The sequence below is a fragment of the Metopolophium dirhodum genome, chromosome 1 (assembly GCF_019925205.1).
Source record: "Metopolophium dirhodum isolate CAU chromosome 1, ASM1992520v1, whole genome shotgun sequence".
Taxonomy (NCBI): Eukaryota; Metazoa; Arthropoda; class Insecta; order Hemiptera; family Aphididae; genus Metopolophium; species Metopolophium dirhodum.
In genome coordinates, this window is record NC_083560.1 from 149,663,296 (window position 1) to 149,687,767 (window position 24,472).

General features: G+C 33.2%; 1 protein-coding gene across 1 annotated transcript; it reads left to right on the plus strand.

Annotated features, from left to right (window-relative positions):
• Positions 1 to 9,559: 9,559 nt before the first annotated feature.
• On the plus strand, positions 9,560 to 16,990 carry LOC132935012 (proteoglycan 4-like). Its single transcript, XM_061001444.1, has 2 exons — positions 9,560 to 10,042; positions 15,800 to 16,990. Exon 2 carries the CDS (start codon positions 15,805 to 15,807, stop codon positions 16,531 to 16,533), a length of 729 nt encoding a protein of 242 aa, XP_060857427.1. The 5' UTR covers positions 9,560 to 10,042; positions 15,800 to 15,804; the 3' UTR covers positions 16,534 to 16,990.
• Positions 16,991 to 24,472: the final 7,482 nt, after the last annotated feature.

Below are 24,472 nucleotides of genomic sequence, written 5' to 3' on the forward strand. Positions count from 1 at the left end.
ATTAGTCACCTATAGATGGATTAGTAGAAGAAAAAACTAGAATTTAGAACTCAATTATTACCTTTATATTAACATTGTTCATTGGTAGGGTACATCTTTTCAAATTAATAGAAATATAATTTGTTGATGAATAAAATTTTAGTCAATTGCAAATACACTTATCCACTATAACTAAACTAGGTTTTCAGGAAACTAGAGTTTAAAACCCAATAATTACGCTTATATGAAAATTTTTTTGCGTTGGGGTACATCTTTTCAAATTAATAAAAAACATAATTTGTTGATGAATAAAACTCTAGTCAATTGTAAATACATTAGTCACCTATAGATGGATTAGTAGAAGAAAAAACTAGAATTTAGAACTCAATTATTACCTTTATATTAACATTGTTCATTGATAGGGTACATCTTTTTAAATTAATAAAAACATAATTTGTTGATGAATAAAATTTTAGTCAATTGCAAATACACTTATCCACTATAAATAAACTAGGTATTCAGGAAATTAGAGTTTAAAACCCAATAATTACGCTTATATGAAAATTTCTTAGCGTTGGGGAACATCTTTTCAAATTAATAAAAAACATAATTTGTTGATGAATAAGACTTTAGTCAATTGCTAATACATTAGTCACCTATAGATAGATTAGTAGAAGGAATAACTAGAATTTAGAACTCAATTATTACCTTTATATTAACATTGTTCATTGATAGGGTACATCTTTTCAAATTAATAAAAAACATAATTTGTTGATGAATACAATTTTAGTCAATTGCAAATACACTTATCAACTATAATGAAACTAGGTTTTCAGAAAACTAGAGTTTAAAACCCAATAATTACGTTTATATGAACATTTTTTAGCGTTGGGGTACATCTTTTCAAATTAATAAATAACATAATTTGTTGTTGAATAAGACTTAAGTCAATTGCTAATACATTAGTCACCTATAGATGGATTAGTAGAAGAAAAAACTAGAATTTAGAACTCAATTATTACCTTTATATTAACATTGTTCATTGGTAGGGTACATCTTTTCAAATTAATAGAAATATAATTTGTTGATGAATAAAATTTTAGTCAATTGCAAATACACTTATCCACTATAACTAAACTAGGTTTTCAGGAAACTAGAGTTTAAAACCCAATAATTACGCTTATATGAAAATTTTTTTGCGTTGGGGTACATCTTTTCAAATTAATAAAAAACATAATTTGTTGATGAATAAAACTCTAGTCAATTGTAAATACATTAGTCACCTATAGATGGATTAGTAGAAGAAAAAACTAGAATTTAGAACTCAATTATTACCTTTATATTAACATTGTTCATTGATAGGGTACATCTTTTTAAATTAATAAAAACATAATTTGTTGATGAATAAAATTTTAGTCAATTGCAAATACACTTATCCACTATAAATAAACTAGGTATTCAGGAAACTAGAGTTTAAAACCCAATAATTACGCTTATATGAAAATTTCTTAGCGTTGGGGAACATCTTTTCAAATTAATAAAAAACATAATTTGTTGATGAATAAGACTTTAGTCAATTGCTAATACATTAGTCACCTATAGATAGATTAGTAGAAGGAATAACTAGAATTTACAACTCAATAATTACGTTTATATTAATATTGTTCATTGATAGGGTACATCTTTTCAAATTAATAAAAAACATAATTTGTTGATGAATACAATTTTAGTCAATTGCAAATACACTTATCAACTATAATGAAACTAGGTTTTCAGAAAACTAGAGTATAAAACCAAATAATTACGCTTATATGAACATTTTTTAGCGTTGGGATAAAACTAGAATTTAGAACTCAATTATTACCTTTATATTAACATTGTTCATTGATAGGGTACATCTTTTCAAATTAATAAAAAACATAATTTGTTGATGAATACAATTTTAGTCAATTGCAAATACACTTATCAACTATAATGAAACTAGGTTTTCAGAAAACTAGAGTTTAAAACCCAATAATTACGTTTATATGAACATTTTTTAGCGTTGGGGTACATCTTTTCAAATTAATAAATAACATAATTTGTTGTTGAATAAGACTTAAGTCAATTGCTAATACATTAGTCACCTATAGATGGATTAGTAGAAGAAAAAACTAGAATTTAGAACTCAATTATTACCTTTATATTAACATTGTTCATTGGTAGGGTACATCATTTCAAATTAATAGAAATATAATTTGTTGATGAATAAAATTTTAGTCAATTGCAAATACACTTATCCACTATAACTAAACTAGGTTTTCAGGAAACTAGAGTTTAAAACCCAATAATTACGCTTATATGAAAATTTTTTTTGCGTTGGGGTACATCTTTTCAAATTAATAAAAAACATAATTTGTTGATGAATAAAACTCTAGTCAATTGTAAATACATTAGTCACCTATAGATGGATTAGTAGAAGAAAAAAACTAGAATTTAGAACTCAATTATTACCTTTATATTAACATTGTTCATTGATAGGGTACATCTTTTTAAATTAATAAAAACATAATTTGTTGATGAATAAAATTTTAGTCAATTGCAAATACACTTATCCACTATAAATAAACTAGGTATTCAGGAAACTAGAGTTTAAAACCCAATAATTACGCTTATATGAAAATTTCTTAGCGTTGGGGAACATCTTTTCAAATTAATAAAAAACATAATTTGTTGATGAATAAGACTTTAGTCAATTGCTAATACATTAGTCACCTATAGATAGATTAGTAGAAGGAATAACTAGAATTTACAACTCAATAATTACGTTTATATTAATATTGTTCATTGATAGGGTACATCTTTTCAAATTAATAAAAAACAAAATTTGTAGATGAATTAAATTTTAGTCAATTGCAAATACACTTATCCACTGTAAATAAACCAGGTTTTCAGAAAACTATAGTTTAAACCCAATAATTACCCTTATATGAAAATTTCTTAGCGTTGGGGTACATCTTTTCAAATTAATAAAAAACATAATTTGTTGATGAATACAATTTTAGTCAATTGCAAATACACATATCAACTATAATGAAACTAGGTTTTCAGAAAACTAGAGTATAAAACCAAATAATTACGCTTATATGAACATTTTTTAGCGTTGGGGTAAAACTAGAATTTAGAACTCAATTATTACCTTTATATTAACATTGTTCATTGATAGGGTACATCTTTTCAAATTAATAAAAAACATAATTTGTTGATGAATACAATTTTAGTCAATTGCAAATACACTTATCAACTATAATGAAACTAGGTTTTCAGAAAACTAGAGTTTAAAACCCAATAATTACGTTTATATGAACATTTTTTAGCGTTGGGGTACATCTTTTCAAATTAATAAAAAACATTATTTGTTGATGAATAAAACTTTAGTCAATTGCAAATATTTTTATTCACTATAAATAAACTAGGTTATCAGAAAACTAGAGTTTAAAACCAAATAATTGCGCAAATATGAACATTTTTTAGTGTTGGGGTAAACATTACAAATTAAAAAAAAACATAATTTGTTGATGAATAAAACTTTAGTCAATTGTAAATACATTAGTCAGCTATAGGTAGATGAGTAGAAGGCAAAACTATAATTTAGAACTCAATTATTACGTTTATAATGACATTGTTCATTGATAGGGTAAATCTTTTCAAATTAATAAAAAACATAATTTGTTGATGAATAAAATTTTAGTCAATTGAAAATACACTTATCAACTACAAAGAAACTAGGTTTTCAGAAATCTAGAGTTTCAAACCCAATAATTACGCTTATATGAAAATTTCTTAGCGTTGGGGAACATCTTTTCAAATTAATAAAAAACATAATTTGTTGATGAATAAGACTTTAGTCAATTGCTAATACATTAGTCACCTATAGATAGATTAGTAGAAGGAATAACTAGAATTTACAACTCAATAATTACGTTTATATTAATATTGTTCATTGATAGGGTACATCTTTTCAAATTAATAAAAAAACATAATTTGTTGATGAATACAATTTTAGTCAATTGCAAATACACTTATCAACTATAATGAAACTAGGTTTTCAGAAAACTAGAGTATAAAACCAAATAATTACGCTTATATGAACATTTTTTAGCGTTGGGGTAAAACTAGAATTTAGAACTCAATTATTACCTTTATATTAACATTGTTCATTGATAGGGTACATCTTTTCAAATTAATAAAAAACATAATTTGTTGATGAATACAATTTTAGTCAATTGCAAATACACTTATCAACTATAATGAAACTAGGTTTTCAGAAAACTAGAGTTTAAAACCCAATAATTACGTTTATATGAACATTTTTTAGCGTTGGGGTACATCTTTTCAAATTAATAAATAACATAATTTGTTGTTGAATAAGACTTAAGTCAATTGCTAATACATTAGTCACCTATAGATGGATTAGTAGAAGAAAAAACTAGAATTTAGAACTCAATTATTACCTTTATATTAACATTGTTCATTGGTAGGGTACATCTTTTCAAATTAATAGAAATATAATTTGTTGATGAATAAAATTTTAGTCAATTGCAAATACACTTATCCACTATAACTAAACTAGGTTTTCAGGAAACTAGAGTTTAAAACCCAATAATTACGCTTATATGAAAATTTTTTTGCGTTGGGGTACATCTTTTCAAATTAATAAAAAACATAATTTGTTGATGAATAAAACTCTAGTCAATTGTAAATACATTAGTCACCTATAGATGGATTAGTAGAAGAAAAAACTAGAATTTAGAACTCAATTATTACCTTTATATTAACATTGTTCATTGATAGGGTACATCTTTTTAAATTAATAAAAACATAATTTGTTGATGAATAAAATTTTAGTCAATTGCAAATACACTTATCCACTATAAATAAACTAGGTATTCAGGAAACTAGAGTTTAAAACCCAATAATTACGCTTATATGAAAATTTCTTAGCGTTGGGGAACATCTTTTCAAATTAATAAAAAACATAATTTGTTGATGAATAAGACTTTAGTCAATTGCTAATACATTAGTCACCTATAGATAGATTAGTAGAAGGAATAACTAGAATTTACAACTCAATAATTACGTTTATATTAATATTGTTCATTGATAGGGTACATCTTTTCAAATTAATAAAAAACAAAATTTGTAGATGAATTAAATTTTAGTCAATTGCAAATACACTTATCCACTGTAAATAAACCAGGTTTTCAGAAAACTATAGTTTAAACCCAATAATTACCCTTATATGAAAATTTCTTAGCGTTGGGGTACATCTTTTCAAATTAATAAAAAACATAATTTGTTGATGAATACAATTTTAGTCAATTGCAAATACACATATCAACTATAATGAAACTAGGTTTTCAGAAAACTAGAGTATAAAACCAAATAATTACGCTTATATGAACATTTTTTAGCGTTGGGGTAAAACTAGAATTTAGAACTCAATTATTACCTTTATATTAACATTGTTCATTGATAGGGTACATCTTTTCAAATTAATAAAAAACATAATTTGTTGATGAATACAATTTTAGTCAATTGCAAATACACTTATCAACTATAATGAAACTAGGTTTTCAGAAAACTAGAGTTTAAAACCCAATAATTACGTTTATATGAACATTTTTTAGCGTTGGGGTACATCTTTTCAAATTAATAAAAAACATTATTTGTTGATGAATAAAACTTTAGTCAATTGCAAATATTTTTATTCACTATAAATAAACTAGGTTATCAGAAAACTAGAGTTTAAAACCAAATAATTGCGCAAATATGAACATTTTTTAGTGTTGGGGTAAACATTACAAATTAAAAAAAAACATAATTTGTTGATGAATAAAACTTTAGTCAATTGTAAATACATTAGTCAGCTATAGGTAGATGAGTAGAAGGCAAAACTATAATTTAGAACTCAATTATTACGTTTATAATGACATTGTTCATTGATAGGGTAAATCTTTTCAAATTAATAAAAAACATAATTTGTTGATGAATAAAATTTTAGTCAATTGAAAATACACTTATCAACTACAAAGAAACTAGGTTTTCAGAAATCTAGAGTTTCAAACCCAATAATTACGCTTATATGAAAATTTTTTTGCGTTAGGGTACATCTTTTCAAATTAATAAAAAACATAATTTGTTGATGAATAAAACTTTAGTCAATTGTAAATACATTGGTCACCTATAAATAGATTAGTAGAAGGAATAACTAGAATTTAGAACACAATAATTACGTTTATATTAACATTGTTCATTGATAGGGTAAATCTTTTCAAATTAATAAAAAACATAATTTGTTGATGAATTAAAGTTTAGTCAATTGCAAATACACTTATCCACTTTAAATAAACTAGGTTTTCAGAAAACTAGAGTTTAAACCCAATAATTTCGCTTATATGAACATTTTTTAGCGTTGGGGTACATCTTTTCAAATTAATAAAAAACATAATTTGTTGATGAATAAAACTTTAGTCAATTGCAAATACACTTATCAACCTTAATGAAACTAGGTTTTCAGAAAACTAGAGTATAAAACCAAATAATTTCGCTTATATGAACATTTTTTAGCGTTGGGGTAAAACTAGAATTTAGAACTCAATAATTACGTTCATATTGACATTATTCATTGATAGGGTACATCTTTTCAAAATATTAAAAACATAATTTGTTGATGAATAAAACTTTAGTCAATTGCAAATATTTTTATTCACTATAAATAAACTAGGTTATCAGAAAACTAGAGTTTAAAACCAAAAAATTGCGCAAATATGAACATTTTTTAGTGTTGGGGTAAACATTACAAATTAAAAAAAAACATAATTTGTTGATGAATAAAACTTTAGTCAATTGTAAATACATTAGTCAGCTATAGGTAGATGAGTAGAAGGCAAAACTATAATTTAGAACTCAATTATTACGTTTATAATGACATTGTTCATTGATAGGGTAAATCTTTTCAAATTAATAAAAAACATAATTTGTAGATGAATTAAATTTTAGTCAATTGCAAATACACTTATCCACTATAAATAAACTAGGTTTTCAGAAAACTAGGGTTTAAAACCCAATAATTACGCTTATATAAAAATTTCTTTATCTTTAATTAAATTTTAGTCAATTGCAAATACACTTATCCACTGTAAATAAACTAGGTTTTCAGAAAACTATAGTTCAAACCCAATTATTACCCTTATATGAAAATTTCTTAGCGTTGGGGTACATCTTTTCAAATTAATAAAAAACATAATTTGTTGATGAATACAATTTTAGTCAATTGCAAATACACTTATCCACTATAACTAAACTAGGTTTTCAGGAAACTAGAGTTTAAAACCCAATAATTACGCTTATATGAAAATTTTTTTGCGTTGGGGTACATCTTTTCAAATTAATAAAAAACATAATTTGTTGATGAATAAAACTCTAGTCAATTGTAAATACATTAGTCACCTATAGATGGATTAGTAGAAGAAAAAACTAGAATTTAGAACTCAATTATTACCTTTATATTAACATTGTTCATTGATAGGGTACATCTTTTTAAATTAATAAAAACATAATTTGTTGATGAATAAAATTTTAGTCAATTGAAAATACACTTATCCACTATAAATAAACTAGGTATTCAGGAAACTAGAGTTTAAAACCCAATAATTACGCTTATATGAAAATTTCTTAGCGTTGGGGAACATCTTTTCAAATTAATAAAAAACATAATTTGTTGATGAATAAGACTTTAGTCAATTGCTAATACATTAGTCACCTATAGATAGATTAGTAGAAGGAATAACTAGAATTTACAACTCAATAATTACGTTTATATTAATATTGTTCATTGATAGGGTACATCTTTTCAAATTAATAAAAAACAAAATTTGTATATGAATTAAATTTTAGTCAATTGCAAATACACTTATCCACTGTAAATAAACCAGGTTTTCAGAAAACTATAGTTTAAACCCAATAATTACCCTTATATGAAAATTTCTTAGCGTTGGGGTACATCTTTTCAAATTAATAAAAAACATAATTTGTTGATGAATACAATTTTAGTCAATTGCAAATACACATATCAACTATAATGAAACTAGGTTTTCAGAAAACTAGAGTATAAAACCAAATAATTACGCTTATATGAACATTTTTTAGCGTTGGGGTAAAACTAGAATTTAGAACTCAATTATTACCTTTATATTAACATTGTTCATTGATAGGGTACATCTTTTCATATTAATAAAAAACATAATTCGTTGATGAATAAGACTTAAGTCAACTGCTAATACATTAGTCACCAATAGATAGATTAGTAGAAGAAATAACTAGAATTTAGAACTCAATAATTACGTATATATTAACATTGTTCATTGATTGGGTACATCTTTTCAAATTAAGAAAAATTTAATTTGTTGATAAATTAAATTTTAGTCAATTTCAAATACACTTATCCACTATAAATAAACTAGGTTTTCAGAAAACTAGAGTATACAACCCAATAATTACGCTTATATGATCATTTTATAGCGTTGGGGTACAGCATTTCAAATTAATAAAAAACATAATTTGGTGATGAATTAAATTTTAGTCAATTGCAAATACACTTATCCACTATAAATAAACTAGGTATTCACAAAACTAGAGTTTAAAACCCAATAATTACGCTTATATGAACATTTTTTAGCGTTGGGGTACATCTTTTCAAATTAATAAAAAACATTATTTGTTGATGAATAAAACTTTAGTCAATTGCAAATATTTTTATTCACTATAAATAAACTAGGTTATCAGAAAACTAGAGTTTAAAACCAAATAATTGCGCAAATATGAACATTTTTTAGTGTTGGGGTAAACATTACAAATTAAAAAAAAACATAATTTGTTGATGAATAAAACTTTAGTCAATTGTAAATACATTAGTCAGCTATAGGTAGATGAGTAGAAGGCAAAACTATAATTTAGAACTCAATTATTACGTTTATAATGACATTGTTCATTGATAGGGTAAATCTTTTCAAATTAATAAAAAACATAATTTGTTGATGAATAAAATTTTAGTCAATTGAAAATACACTTATCAACTACAAAGAAACTAGGTTTTCAGAAATCTAGAGTTTCAAACCCAATAATTACGCTTATATGAAAATTTTTTTGCGTTAGGGTACATCTTTTCAAATTAATAAAAAACATAATTTGTTGATGAATAAAACTTTAGTCAATTGTAAATACATTGGTCACCTATAAATAGATTAGTAGAAGGAATAACTAGAATTTAGAACACAATAATTACGTTTATATTAACATTGTTCATTGATAGGGTAAATCTTTTCAAATTAATAAAAAACATAATTTGTTGATGAATTAAAGTTTAGTCAATTGCAAATACACTTATCCACTTTAAATAAACTAGGTTTTCAGAAAACTAGAGTATAAAACCAAATAATTTCGCTTATATGAACATTTTTTAGCGTTGGGGTAAAACTAGAATTTAGAACTCAATAATTACGTTTATATTAACATTGTTCATTGATAGGGTACTGACACGGTACGCAGCGGCCACCAGTACAAAGTACAGGTACCGCAGCGACCAGTCTACATTTTTCGTCAACCGCCACTACGGGCTACAGCGCGACAACGCCAACTCCCCCACCACGCCACAAAGGCACAAGGTGGGACGGGAAGGCGAGTCGCGTAGAACGAGTACCGGCCGTCGTAGACCTACAACTAGCATCATAACCCACGTCGTGAGTACACACGTTACAACACCATTGCGATCCGATCGATACGCTGAATTGTGGAACCCGCCGTCCGTTGTTCTCTATTGTATTTATTTTTCTTGTACTGTAAAATAAATACGACCTCGTACCGTCATCCGAGTTTTGTGTTGCTCATTTAAAACATCCGAGTGCGAACGCCACCCGCTCCACTCCATCAACGACCGGCTCTCCGCGGACCACCTACCACCACCGTCGTAGCCGCGTCAAATTGGCTCCCCGCAGAGGAATCATCGCCTCAAGACAGCGTAAAGGTAAGAGTTTTTTCACGCTGACACATACCTCGGTAGATTGCTTATATTAAGTTAATATTAAGACGTTTAGCCAGGAGTGTGTCTGCCGGTTAGCTAGGATTCCCAGTGAACATTACGTAAGAATTATTTCTAGCACGTAACAGGGAATCCCTCGCAGCCGTGCATAACCGTGATACGGATTGGGAAGTAGTTATATAACAACCGCCACCCCTCCGCAACGCCTACCTTTCGTCCCGCGACATTACCGTCGATAACAGCACAGCGCGCAGGCCAAAACCGGTTTCAGCCGCTGCAGCCGTCAACTGCCGCCGCCGAGTACGTCGACCCAGTTCTGCTATTCTGGGAACGCAACGGCGGCACCGTCAACAGCTGACCTACTAACGTAATCGCTGATAAACTTCCGTAAACAGCGCACAAAATTTACGTCAAAAAAAAAAAAAAAAAAGTCTCTAAACCACGTACACACACCAAACACAAGCTACCTCACCGACCAACTGCTTAACGACAGCATTTGTAATTAAATCATACATAATGACTGGTAAAACGTTACAACAGTTATCGTCGGTGGAGCTGCGTAGCGAGTGCTCGGCCCGCGGACTCAGTGTGTCCGGGTCGAAGTCGGATGTGTATGTCAGGCTAGAGGAGCACCTTAGGGAAATCGGACTAGTTCCCGAGAACGTGAGGTTTGAACCAGTGCAGGCCCCAATCACAGGATTAGGGGACGGTACTGGACAACAACCACACGTTCGATCAACGCTGCTAAGCACGGACGTCAGTCAGATTTTCGGACCATCGGCTAGGGGTATCTCGACAAGCCATACGGCAAGTCAAGGACCAACGGACGATCGGCCAGAGGACTGCGACAACCAGCTGACCATGCAACAGGGCCAGTCCGCACACCCATTAGATACCGACATTTTCAAAACCGCAGCGGAACAACTGCAAAAGTTAAAACTGGCGTTGCCACAAACGAACGACACAACGTCGTTCGAGGCACGCCTAATGGCGCTCGAGGCAAGCATGACGCGGTTCTTTACGGAATCGCGCACGACCGCCACGCAGCAGCCACACGACTTTGCAGTCCCGCGGTACACCAACCACCCGTCACCCGTACACATAACAACTCGCACACACGATAGTTACCAGTCGGGTAGGTCGTATGAGCGCAACGAAGGCGGCGCTCAGCCGAGCGCCAGCCACACTGCCGCCACGAACAACCGACCGTTCTTCACGCGCGACGGTCAACACGACTATACGGGTCACACCACACACGCGTCACAACACGCGTCATATGAAGCACGCGTACAGGAACGTTCGGTACTAATACCGTACGAGGACTTGCGTACAGCAAGAGCCTCGTTACCCGAGTTCACAGGAACTAGGGCCGAGGACCCCGTACGGTTTATAGACAATACCGAGTCGATTTTGACGCAAGCGCGTATACACCCATCGGGTTGGTGCAGGGCGGTCGAGCCGCAATTAAAAGGAACGGCGAGTACATGGTACAATTCTATCAGGGCACTCGACCTATCCTGGACAGAATTTAGGGAGGAATTTTATGAAAATTTCAATAACGCCGAAATTCAGTCTCGATTGCGCGCCGACATCGTGTCAACACGTCAAACGCCCAGACAGTCGTTAACGGAATTTGTGCTGATTAAAAACCAGCTCGCGCGCCGCGTAAATACCGGCCTATCCGAATCGGAGTTGGTAGGTATTATCGCCGGACTAACGCGTGACACTTTCCGTACACACATACGTCTACACCGGCCATTGACGTTCAGCGAGCTGCGACGCATCGCAGGCGTTTTGGACCCGGTAACGGACAACACCAACCCGCCCCCACAACAATGGGCCCCTAAAACTAAAAAAGGGGTGGAAACCCCACAAACAGCCCCCCCGGTCAAAAAAAAATTTTTTGCGAAAGCAACTGATAATACACCACCGGGGCCGTGCAGATATTGTGGGGAACTCCATTGGAACAGTAAGTGTCCAAACAGACCGACCACGTCGGGAAACGGCGGGGGAGTCGACGAGGACTAGTCCCCCTCATCGACTCATCACCACCCCCCCACTCATCACCACCCACTCTCGGTAGTACACACGGAAAAAATAAGCGTAATCGAAAAGCGCGTAGTTCGGTAATTCAACACACAGAACAACCAACTACGAACATTTTTTCCGTCCAATCACCACTCGGCACCCGTTCACAGACCCCCAACCTACACCACCCCACCATTGAACACACTCACCTCACCGGTGACACGTGTGTTCAACAACAACCGGCTTATGGGGCAGCCACAGGTGTAGGGACAAAGGCAACAGAGACACGGGTGTTCACCCACACAGGTGACGGGGACACAAGCACACACACCGCGCTTATCCCCGCATTAGGTCAGTCTGCGCACGTAAGGCAACAGGCGAGCAACGAGGCAACCGATGTTGACAGTATGGTCATGGCGGTTAACACCACCGACCAGACAGTCTCCATCGCGGTTCAGAACCAGTTGTCCCGCTCGACCAATTGCAATACGACTAATAACGGTACGCGAACATGCCAAGACAAAATTCCGACCCCCGCGGTCGAACTCGAATTTCCGTCAGGCTTCGTAACAGCCCTATTAGATTCGCAGGCACAAAAATCATACGTAAACCCGACAGTAGCCCGTAAATACGGCAAAACACCCACCCACGGACCAACAAACACAGTCCGGATGGCGGACGGTCGCACTGCAACAACCAGTGGCACCTCCACATTCGAAGCTAGGATAGGTACACTCGATATAAAATTCGAAGCGACCATCCTAGACAATTTGTATTGCGACGCGTTACTAGGACACGACTTTCTTGTTAACAACGAAGTCTCTTGGGATTACGCCGCGTGCACAATTCACATGGGTAAGCAAATTCGTACGTCGACATGTTGGAAAGGGAAATCTCAACCACCCGCCACTCGTCCCGACCTGTCACAATTAGAATTCGGAAACGACCCCGAAACACGCGCGAAACTAACCAAGATTTTAAATAAATACGCGGTAGTATTCAGCGAAAAAGTAGGACGTACCAAATTAATTGAACACGAAATTCTGCTAAAAGACCCGTCCCCAATCGCGCTCAAACCATACCCATATCCGCAGCAGAAACAAACTGCTATCGACGATATGGTACGCGATATGGAACTCCAGGGGCTCGTAGAACCAAGCACCTCACCATGGGCCGCACCAGTAGTAATGGCAAAGAAAAAAGACGGAACTTTTCGTCTCTGTGTCGACTACAGGAGGCTTAACGACGTTACGGAATCCGACGCGTACCCTATGCCAGATCTCAACAAAATGATTAGGCAAATGCGGGGCGCGAAAATATTCAGCATTTTTGACCTGAAGTCGGGGTACTGGCAAGTGCCGCTACACGAAAATGCACGAAAATATACGGCATTCCGAACACGTAGAGGTCTATATCAGTTCAGAGTCCTCCCCTTCGGTCTAAAGAATAGTCCAATGACTTTCGTGAGACTCATGAACGAGGTCATGAGGGGGTACCAGGATGATTTCGTACAAGTTTACCTGGATGATATTGTAGTATTTTCACGGGACGAGTACGAACACCAGGCCCACTTAGACAAGGTTCTCGAGCGGCTCAAGAGGTTTGGACTAACGTGCAACACAAAAAAATGTAAAATTGGCCTACGCGAAATTTCATTTTTAGGGCACATCGTAGACTCGGAGGGCATACAAAAACAACCGGAAAAATTGGTATGCATTGACAATTTTCCGGTTCCCAAAAAGGTTAGGGACGTACGTAAATTTTTGGGCGTGTGCAACTGGTACAACCAGTTCGTAGATAATTACGCGGATACCATAGCACCTCTCACTAACTTATTAAAACAGGGAGTACGGTGGAAATGGACAGAGGTGGAACAACGCGCGTTCGAAACAATAAAAAACGCGCTAGTCACATCACCAAAATTGTCGCCACCCGATTATAGCAAACCGTTTTGTCTGCAAACAGATGCAAGCGAAATAGGAGCCGGTGCGGTACTCTTCCAACGGGGTGACAGACCGGAGGAAAGACGCATAGTGTCCTACGCAAGCAAAAAGTTTAGCGAAACACAAACAAGGTACGCCGCGGTCGAACGCGAGTGCCTAGCGATAATCTGGGCGACAGACAAATTCCGTCCATACCTAGAAACCCGACGTTTCGAACTCCTCACCGACAACTCGGCACTAACATGGTTACACAGGGCTAAAGACAAAAATTCAAAATTAACACGTTGGTCACTACAACTAGCTAATTTGGATTTTAGTACGGTACACGTCCCGGGAATACAAAACGAAGCACCCGATTTGTTATCTCGTGACCCGGCACCGGGCACACCTGTAGACGAAGATCGACTTGAGGAAAAATTGGTAGGGGCGCCCACAGCGCCGACAACCAGTGTTGACCTCGAATCTGACCGAATATTTTCCATGTTCGATAACCACGTTAGTGACGACACACCACTCACCGCGACGACTCTCGAAAAATGGCAGTCCGAAGACACCACAATCCGCGAAGTAGTCGCCGGTCACAGGTGGGTCGGGCCAGCGCGGAACACTAGGAGCACAAAATCGGGAACGAACACATACGTTTTTTCCGAAGGTCTCTTACGCGTAAACGTAGGCACCCACACACCCGTCGTGATACCAAAAACCAAAGCACAACATGCAATTTGGAGGTGTCACGATCACGTCTTATCCAACCACCCGGGTTGGAAAGAGACGTACCGGGCGGTTCGACAACGGTACTATTGGAAAGGTCAAAAAAACGACGTCAGGTTATATGTCGGTGCGTGCCACGTATGTGCGTGCACGAAACCACTAAACTCACGTCCAAACGACCCAATGCAACCAAGAACCCCCCGTGAACCATGGGAAGTTATCAGTGTCGATCTCATGGGCCCATACCCACGTTCTGGTAAGGGAAAATCGTACATACTGGTAGCAACCGACTGTTTTAGTAGGTGGACCGAGGCTTACCCCTTAGGAACAGCAACCTCTAAAACAATAATCGAAACGTTAGAACGCGAGTTCTTTTCGCGTTTCGGTTACCCCCGCGTGTGTCTCAGTGATAACGGCCTACAGTTTGTGTCAAACGAAATGATGAACGCGCTAGAACGCTGGGGGGCACAGGGTTGGACGACCCCAATCTACCACCCGAGGGCCAACCCAGTCGAACGCCGTAATCAAGATTTAAAAAAAGGGTTACGCGCACAACTAGTAACGGGCAAACATAAATCTTGGGACACGAAACTACCCTCAATCCTATTTTCGATACGGAACAGGTGCAACGAACAGACATGCTACCCACCCGCGGTCCTTGTCCTCGGCAGAGAGTGCAAGAGACCCGGAGATTGGGCGCTGTCTAAAGCGGCGCCGGTACACATCAAAAAAACACAGGAAGAGAGGGTAGAGCGGGAAAAACGTATTTTAGGCAAAAAGGTAGTGGTAAAACCAAGCACGAACACCGGCACACCGGTGAAGTTCGGCAAGGGCGACGTAGTCTACTACAAAGCACACCACTTATCTAAGGCACACAAAGATTTTCACGCCGGTTTCGCACCAAAGTGGTGGGGACCGGTAAGACTGGCGAAACAGGTCGGGAAAGGAGTCTTCCAAACCGACCAACAACCACCGCGGAAAATACATGTGTCATGCTTAAAACGGGCACCGATAGGCCAACATTAAATAAACAATTGTCTGTAATAATAATCATTTACAGACAACATGACCGGCCAACAGCAGGAGAAGTGGCAGCAGGTGGCCGAGTTAATCCAACGGCTGGGGCTGGTATCCGGTGGCCAGGATGAGCCGCGAACAGCCGCCCAGGTCGCGAGGATGACTACCCGCCAACTCCTGCAGGATCCAGTGCGGGCGGCCATCTACAACCGGGGCTGGGCGGACCGTACGATGGACATCCAGCGGAGGTTGCGGCCACACCGACCACCATCAACATCAACACCCGGCAGCCGCACACCGTCCCTGACAAGGCCACCACCCCCAGCAACGACACCTGCCCCCGTAACACCTGCGGAGCCGGCACCGGTACCCAGGCAAACGGGGGTACTCCCCGGCCCAACGGGAAAGGTGAGGACGGAGGCGCAGCAGGCACGGAACCGCCGGAAATTCCAGCAGCTAAAGGAAAAGAGGAAAGCCAGGGAAAGCGAGGCAAGCCAACAACGTCGGCTTGCCAAGCAACCCGCGCCAACCTCAGACCCGGAAGCAGCCGGCACGCCTCCGGCCAACCCAACACCGATGGAGGTGGACAAACCGGCATCCAAGGACGGCAAGTCCGAGGAGCCGGGACAGCCCACCAGCCAGGAGTCACCAGACCAATCAGAGGCCACGGTGGACATAACCGAGGCAGATTGGCTGGTGGCGTTCGAGGGGATGCCGGAGTTAGACGACACTCACTCGTTCTACACTCCGGTAGGGTCCCCAAAACACCCCCAGTAACACACACGGGCGCGGGCAAGTCTACCTCAAGCGAAAGCCAGAGGTAGTACAAGCCACCCCCTCCCCTAATAGCACACAGACACCGGTACAAGTGTACCCCGTGTGACGGTTTGGCGGGGGAGTATGACACGGTACGCAGCGGCCACCAGTACAAAGTACAGGTACCGCAGCGACCAGTCTACATTTTTCGTCAACCGCCACTACGGGCTACAGCGCGACAACGCCAACTCCCCCACCACGCCACAAAGGCACAAGGTGGGACGGGAAGGCGAGTCGCGTAGAACGAGTACCGGCCGTCGTAGACCTACAACTAGCATCATAACCCACGTCGTGAGTACACACGTTACAACACCATTGCGATCCGATCGATACGCTGAATTGTGGAACCCGCCGTCCGTTGTTCTCTATTGTATTTATTTTTCTTGTACTGTAAAATAAATACGACCTCGTACCGTCATCCGAGTTTTGTGTTGCTCATTTAAAACATCCGAGTGCGAACGCCACCCGCTCCACTCCATCAACGACCGGCTCTCCGCGGACCACCTACCACCACCGTCGTAGCCGCGTCAGTACATCTTTTCAAATTAATAAAAAACATAATTTGTTGATGAATACAATTTTAGTCAATTGAAAATACACTTATCAACTACAAAGAAACTAGGTTTTCAGAAATCTAGAGTTTCAAACCCAATAATTACGCTTATATGAAAATTTTTTTGCGTTAGGGTACATCTTTTCAAATTAATAAAAAACATAATTTGTTGATGAATAAAACTTTAGTCAATTGTAAATACATTGGTCACCTATAAATAGATTAGTAGAAGGAATAACTAGAATTTAGAACACAATAATTACGTTTATATTAACATTGTTCATTGATAGGGTAAATCTTTTCAAATTAATAAAAAACATAATTTGTTGATGAATTAAATTTTAGTCAATTGCAAATACACTTATCCACTATAAATAAACTAGGTTTTCAGAAAACTAGAGTTTAAAACACAATAATTACGCTTATATGAACATTTTTTAGCGTTGGGGTACATCTTTTCAAATTAATAAAAAACATAATTCGTTGATGAATAAAACTTTAGTCAATTGTAAAGACATTAGTCAGCTATAGGTAGATGAGTAGAAGGCAAAACTATAATTTAGAACTCAATTATTACGTTTATAATGACATTGTTCATTGATAGGGTAAATCTTTTCAAATTAATAAAAAACAAAATTTGTAGATGAATTAAATTTTAGTCAATTGCAAATACACTTATCCACTGTAAATAAACTAGGTTTTCAGAAAACTATAGTTTAAACCCAATAATTACCTTTATATGAAAATTTCTTAGCGTTGGGGTACATCTTTTCAAATTAATAAAAAACATAATTTGTTGATGAATACAATTTTAGTCAATTGCAAATACACTTATCAACTATAATGAAACTAGGTTTTCAGAAAACTAGAGTATAAAACCAAATAATTACGCTTATATGAACATTTTTTAGCGTTGGGGTAAAACTAGAATTTAGAACTCAATTATTACCTTTATATTAACATTGTTCATTGATAGGGTACATCTTTTCAAATTAATAAAAAACATAATTTGTTGATGAATAAGACTTTAGTCAATTGCTAATACATTAGTCACCTATAGATATATTAGTAGAAGGAATAACTAGAATTTAGAACTCAATAATTACGTTTATATCAATATTGTTCATTGATAGGGTACATCTTTTCAAATTAATAAAAAACATAATTTGTTGATGAATAAAATTTTAGTCAATTGCAAATACACTTATCCACTATAAATAAACTAGGTTTTCAGAAAACTAGAGTTTAAAACCCAATAATTACGCTTATGTGAAAATTTCTTAGCGTTGGGGTACATCTTTTCAAATTAATAAAAAACATAATTTGTTGATGAATACAATTTTAGTCAATTGCGAATACACTTATCCACTATAAATAAACTAGGTTTTCAGAAAACTAGAGTTTAAAACCCAATAGTTACGCTTTTTTGAAAATTTCTTAGCGTTGGGGTAAAACTAGAATTTAGAACTCAATTATGACCTTTATATAAACATTGTTCATTTATAGGGTACATCTTTTAAAATTAATAAAAACATAATTTGTTGATGAATAAAATTTTAGAGAAATAACTGTATATGCCCGATTAACCAGTTATTATGCACTCTACGATTTTATGCCACTGGATGCTTTCAAACCACTGCAGGAGATCTGTGTGGCTTTAGTTCTTCAACAGTAAATCGGATAGTGCATAAAGTTAGTTGTACTATTGCGTCCTTGCGTAGTCAATATATTAAATTTCCTGGAACACCAGAGGAAATAAGACGGAACCAGTTAAATTTTTACAGAAGAGCCAAGTTCCCAAGAGTCATCGGTGCTATTGACTGTACCCATGTGAAGTTGTGGCAATCACCAGGTATTTACAAAAATAATTAATACTCAAACCTGTTTTTCTTATTACTAGGTACAAGTTATTACACCCGTAGACACAATTTTCTAACAATATAAATGTAATTAATTTATTTTTATTTTTACAATTATAGTTACATTTTACATTAGTGGTCTTTCTTTCTGAATTGCAGGTGGAGAATCCGCTGAGCGTTTCCGGAACCGCAAAGGATATTTTTCGTTAAACGTTCAAGCATATCGCAATGCTAATTTGGAAATAATTGATGTTGTTGCAAATGCAAATGAAATTTCAACAATAATCAGACATTTTCATAATTTATTTGTTTATTTATTATAATTTATAATTTATTATAATATATTAACATTGTTCATTGATAGGGTACATCTTTTCAAATTAATAAAAAACATAATTTGTTGACGAATAAAATTTTAGTCAATTGCAAATACACTTATCCACTATAAATAAACTAGGTTTTCAGAAAACTAGGGTTTAAAACCCAATAATTACGCTTATATAAAAATTTCTTAGCGTTGGGGTAAATCTTTTCAAATTAATAAAAAAAATAATTTGTTGATGAATTAAATTTTAGTCAATTGCAAATACACTTATCCACTATAAACAAACTAGGTTTTCAGATAACTAGAGTTTAAAACACAATAATTACGCTTATATGAACATTTTTTAGCGTTGGGGTACATCTTTTCAAATTAATAAAAAACATAATTTGTTGATGAATAAAACTTTAGTCAATTGTAAATACATTAGTCAGCTATAGGTAGATGAGTAGAAGGCAAAACTATAATTTAGAACTCAATTATTACGTTTATAATGACATTGTTCATTGATAGGGTAAATCTTTTCAAATTAATAAAAAACAAAATTTGTAGATGAATTAAATTTTAGTCAATTGCAAATACACTTATCCACTGTAAATAAACTAGGTTTTCAGAAAACTATAGTTTAAACCCAATAATTACCCTTATATGAAAATTTCTTAGCGTTGGGGTACATCTTTTCAAATTAATAAAAAACATAATTTGTTGATGAATACAATTTTAGTCAATTGCAAATACACTTATCAACTATAATGAAACTAGGTTTTCAGAAAACTAGAGTATAAAACCAAATAATTACGCTTATATGAACATTTTTTAGCGTTGGGGTAAAACTAGAATTTAGAACTCAATTATTACCTTTATATTAACATTGTTCATTGATAGGGTACATCTTTTCAAATTAATAAAAAACATAATTTGTTGATGAATAAAATTTTAGTCAATTGCAAATACACTTATCAACTATAATGAAACTAGGTTTTCAGAAAACTAGAGTTTAAAACCCAATAATTACGCTTATATGAAAATTTCTTAGCGTTGGGGTACATCTTTTCAAATTAATAAAAAACATAATTTGTTGATGAATAAGACTTTAGTCAATTGCTAATACATTAGTCACCTATAGATAGATTAGTAGAAGGAATAACTAGAATTTAGAACTCAATAATTACGTTTATATTAACATTGTTCATTGATAGGGTACATCTTTTCAAAATAATAAAAACATAATTTGTTGATGAATACAATTTTAGTCAATTGAAAATACACTTATCAACTACAAAGAAACTAGGTTTTCAGAAATCTAGAGTTTCAAACCCAATAATTACGCTTATATGAAAATTTTTTTGCGTTAGGGTACATCTTTTCAAATTAATAAAAAACATAATTTGTTGATGAATAAAACTTAAGTCAATTGTAAATACATTGGTCACCTATAAATAGATTAGTAGAAGGAATAACTAGAATTTAGAACACAATAATTACGTTTATATTAACATTGTTCATTGATAGGGTAAATCTTTTCAAATTAATAAAAAACATAATTTGTTGATGAATTAAATTTTAGTCAATTGCAAATACACTTATCCACTATAAATAAACTAGGTTTTCAGAAAACAAGAGTTTAAAACACAATAATTACGCTTATATGAACATTTTTTAGCGTTGGGGTACATCTTTTCAAATTAATAAAAAACATAATTTGTTGATGAATAAAACTTTAGTCAATTGTAAATACATTAGTCAGCTATAGGTAGATGAGTAGAAGGCAAAACTATAATTTAGAACTCAATTATTACGTTTATAATGACATTGTTCATTGATAGGGTAAATCTTTTCAAATTAATAAAAATTAAAATTTGTAGATGAATTAAATTTTAGTCAATTGCAAATACACTTATCCACTGTAAATAAACTAGGTTTTCAGAAAACTATAGTTTAAACCCAATAATTACCTTTATATGAAAATTTCTTAGCGTTGGGGTACATCTTTTCAAATTAATAAATAACATAATTTGTTGTTGAATAAGACTTAAGTCAATTGCTAATACATTAGTCACCTATAGAAGGATTAGTAGAAGAAAAAACTAGAATTTAGTACTCAATTATCACCTTTATATTAACATTGTTCATTGGTAGGGTACATCTTTTCAAATTAATAAAAACATAATTTGTTGATGAATTAAACTTTAGTCAATTGTAAATACATTAGTCAGCTATAGGTAGATCAGTAGAAGGCAAAACTATAATTTAGAACTCAATTATTACGTTTATAATGACATTGTTCATTGATAGGGTAAATCTTTTCAAATTAATAAAAAACAAAATTTGTAGATGAATTAAATTTTAGTCAATTGCAAATACACTTATCAACTATAATGAAACTAGGTTTACAGAAAACTAGAGTATAAAACCAAATAATTACGCTTATATGAACATTTTTTAGCGTTGGGGTACATCTTTTCAAATTAATAAAAAACATAATTTTTTGATGAATAAGACTTAAGTCAATAGCTAATACATTAGTCACCTATAGATAGATTAGTAGAAGAAATAACTAGAATTTAGAACTCAATAATTACGTTTATATTAACATTGTTCATTGATAGGGTGCATCTTTTCAAATTAATAAATAACATAATTTGTTGTTGAATAAGACTTAAGTCAATTGCAAATACATTAGTCACCTATAGATGGATTAGTAGAAGAAAAAACTAGAATTTAGAACTCAATTATTACCTTTATATTAACATTGTTCATTGATAGGGTACATCTTTTTAAATTAATAAAAACATAATTTGTTGATGAATAAAATTTTAGTCAATTGCAAATACACTTATCCACTATAAATAAACTAGGTATTCAGGAAACTAGAGTTTAAAACCCAATAATTACGCTTATATGAAAATTTCTTAGCGTTGGGGAACATCTTTTCAAATTAATAAAAAACATAATTTGTTGATGAATAAGACTTTAGTCAATTGCTAATACATTAGTCACCTATAGATAGATTAGTAGAAGGAATAACTAGAATTTACAACTCAATAATTACGTTTATATTAACATTGTTCATTGGTAGGGTACATCTTTTCAAATTAATAAAAACATAATTTGTTGATGAATTAAACTTTAGTCAATTGTAAATACATTAGTCAGCTATAGGTAGATGAGTAGAAGGCAAAACTATAATTTAGAACTCAATTATTACGTTTATAATGACATTGTTCATTGATAGGGTAAATCTTTTCAAATTAATAAAAAACAAAATTTGTAGATGAATTAAATTTTAGTCAATTGCAAATACACTTATCAACTATAATGAAACTAGGTTTACAGAAAACTAGAGTATAAAACCAAATAATTACGCTTATATGAACATTTTTTAGCGTTGGGGTACATCTTTTCAAATTAATAAAAAACATAATTTGTTGATGAATAAAACTTTAGTCAATTGTAAATACATTAGTCAGCTATAGGTAGATGAGTAGAAGGCAAAACTATAATTTAGAACTCAATTATTACGTTTATAATGACATTGTTCATTGATAGGGTAAATCTTTTCAAATTAATAAAAATTAAAATTTGTAGATGAATTAAATTTTAGTCAATTGCAAATACACTTATCCACTGTAAATAAACTAGGTTTTCAGAAAACTATAGTTTAAACCCAATAATTACCTTTATATGAAAATTTCTTAGCGTTGGGGTACATCTTTTCAAATTAATAAATAACATAATTTGTTGTTGAATAAGACTTAAGTCAATTGCTAATACATTAGTCACCTATAGAAGGATTAGTAGAAGAAAAAACTAGAATTTAGTACTCAATTATCACCTTTATATTAACATTGTTCATTGGTAGGGTACATCTTTTCAAATTAATAAAAACATAATTTGTTGATGAATTAAACTTTAGTCAATTGTAAATACATTAGTCAGCTATAGGTAGATGAGTAGAAGGCAAAACTATAATTTAGAACTCAATTATTACGTTTATAATGACATTGTTCATTGATAGGGTAAATCTTTTCAAATTAATAAAAAACAAAATTTGTAGATGAATAAGACTTAAGTCAATTGCAAATACATTAGTCACCTATAGATGGATTAGTAGAAGAAAAAACTAGAATTTAGAACTCAATTATTACCTTTATATTAACATTGTTCATTGATAGGGTACATCTTTTTAAATTAATAAAAACATAATTTGTTGATGAATAAAATTTTAGTCAATTGCAAATACACTTATCCACTATAAATAAACTAGGTATTCAGGAAACTAGAGTTTAAAACCCAATAATTACGCTTATATGAAAATTTCTTAGCGTTGGGGAACATCTTTTCAAATTAATAAAAAACATAATTTGTTGATGAATAAGACTTTAGTCAATTGCTAATACATTAGTCACCTATAGATAGATTAGTAGAAGGAATAACTAGAATTTACAACTCAATAATTACGTTTATAATGACATTGTTCATTGATAGGGTAAATCTTTTCAAATTAATAAAAAACAAAATTTGTAGATGAATTAAATTTTAGTCAATTGCAAATACACTTATCCACTGTAAATAAACTAGGTTTTCAGAAAACTATAGTTTAAACCCAATAATTACCTTTATATGAAAATTTCTTAGCGTTGGGGTACATCTTTTCAAATTAATAAAAAACATAATTTGTTGATGAATACAATTTTAGTCAATTGCAAATACACTTATCAACTATAATGAAACTAGGTTTTCAGAAAACTAGAGTATAAAACCAAATAATTACGCTTATATGAACATTTTTTAGCGTTGGGGTAAAACTAGAATTTAGAACTCAATTATTACCTTTATATTAACATTGTTCATTGATAGGGTACATCTTTTCAAATTAATAAAAAACATAATTTGTTGATGAATAAGACTTTAGTCAATTGCTAATACATTAGTCACCTATAGATATATTAGTAGAAGGAATAACTAGAATTTAGAACTCAATAATTACGTTTATATCAATATTGTTCAATGATAGGGTACATCTTTTCAAATTAATAAAAAACATAATTTGTTGATGAATAAAATTTTAGTCAATTGCAAATACACTTATCCACTATAAATAAACTAGGTTTTCAGAAAACTAGAGTTTAAAACCCAATAATTACGCTTATGTGAAAATTTCTT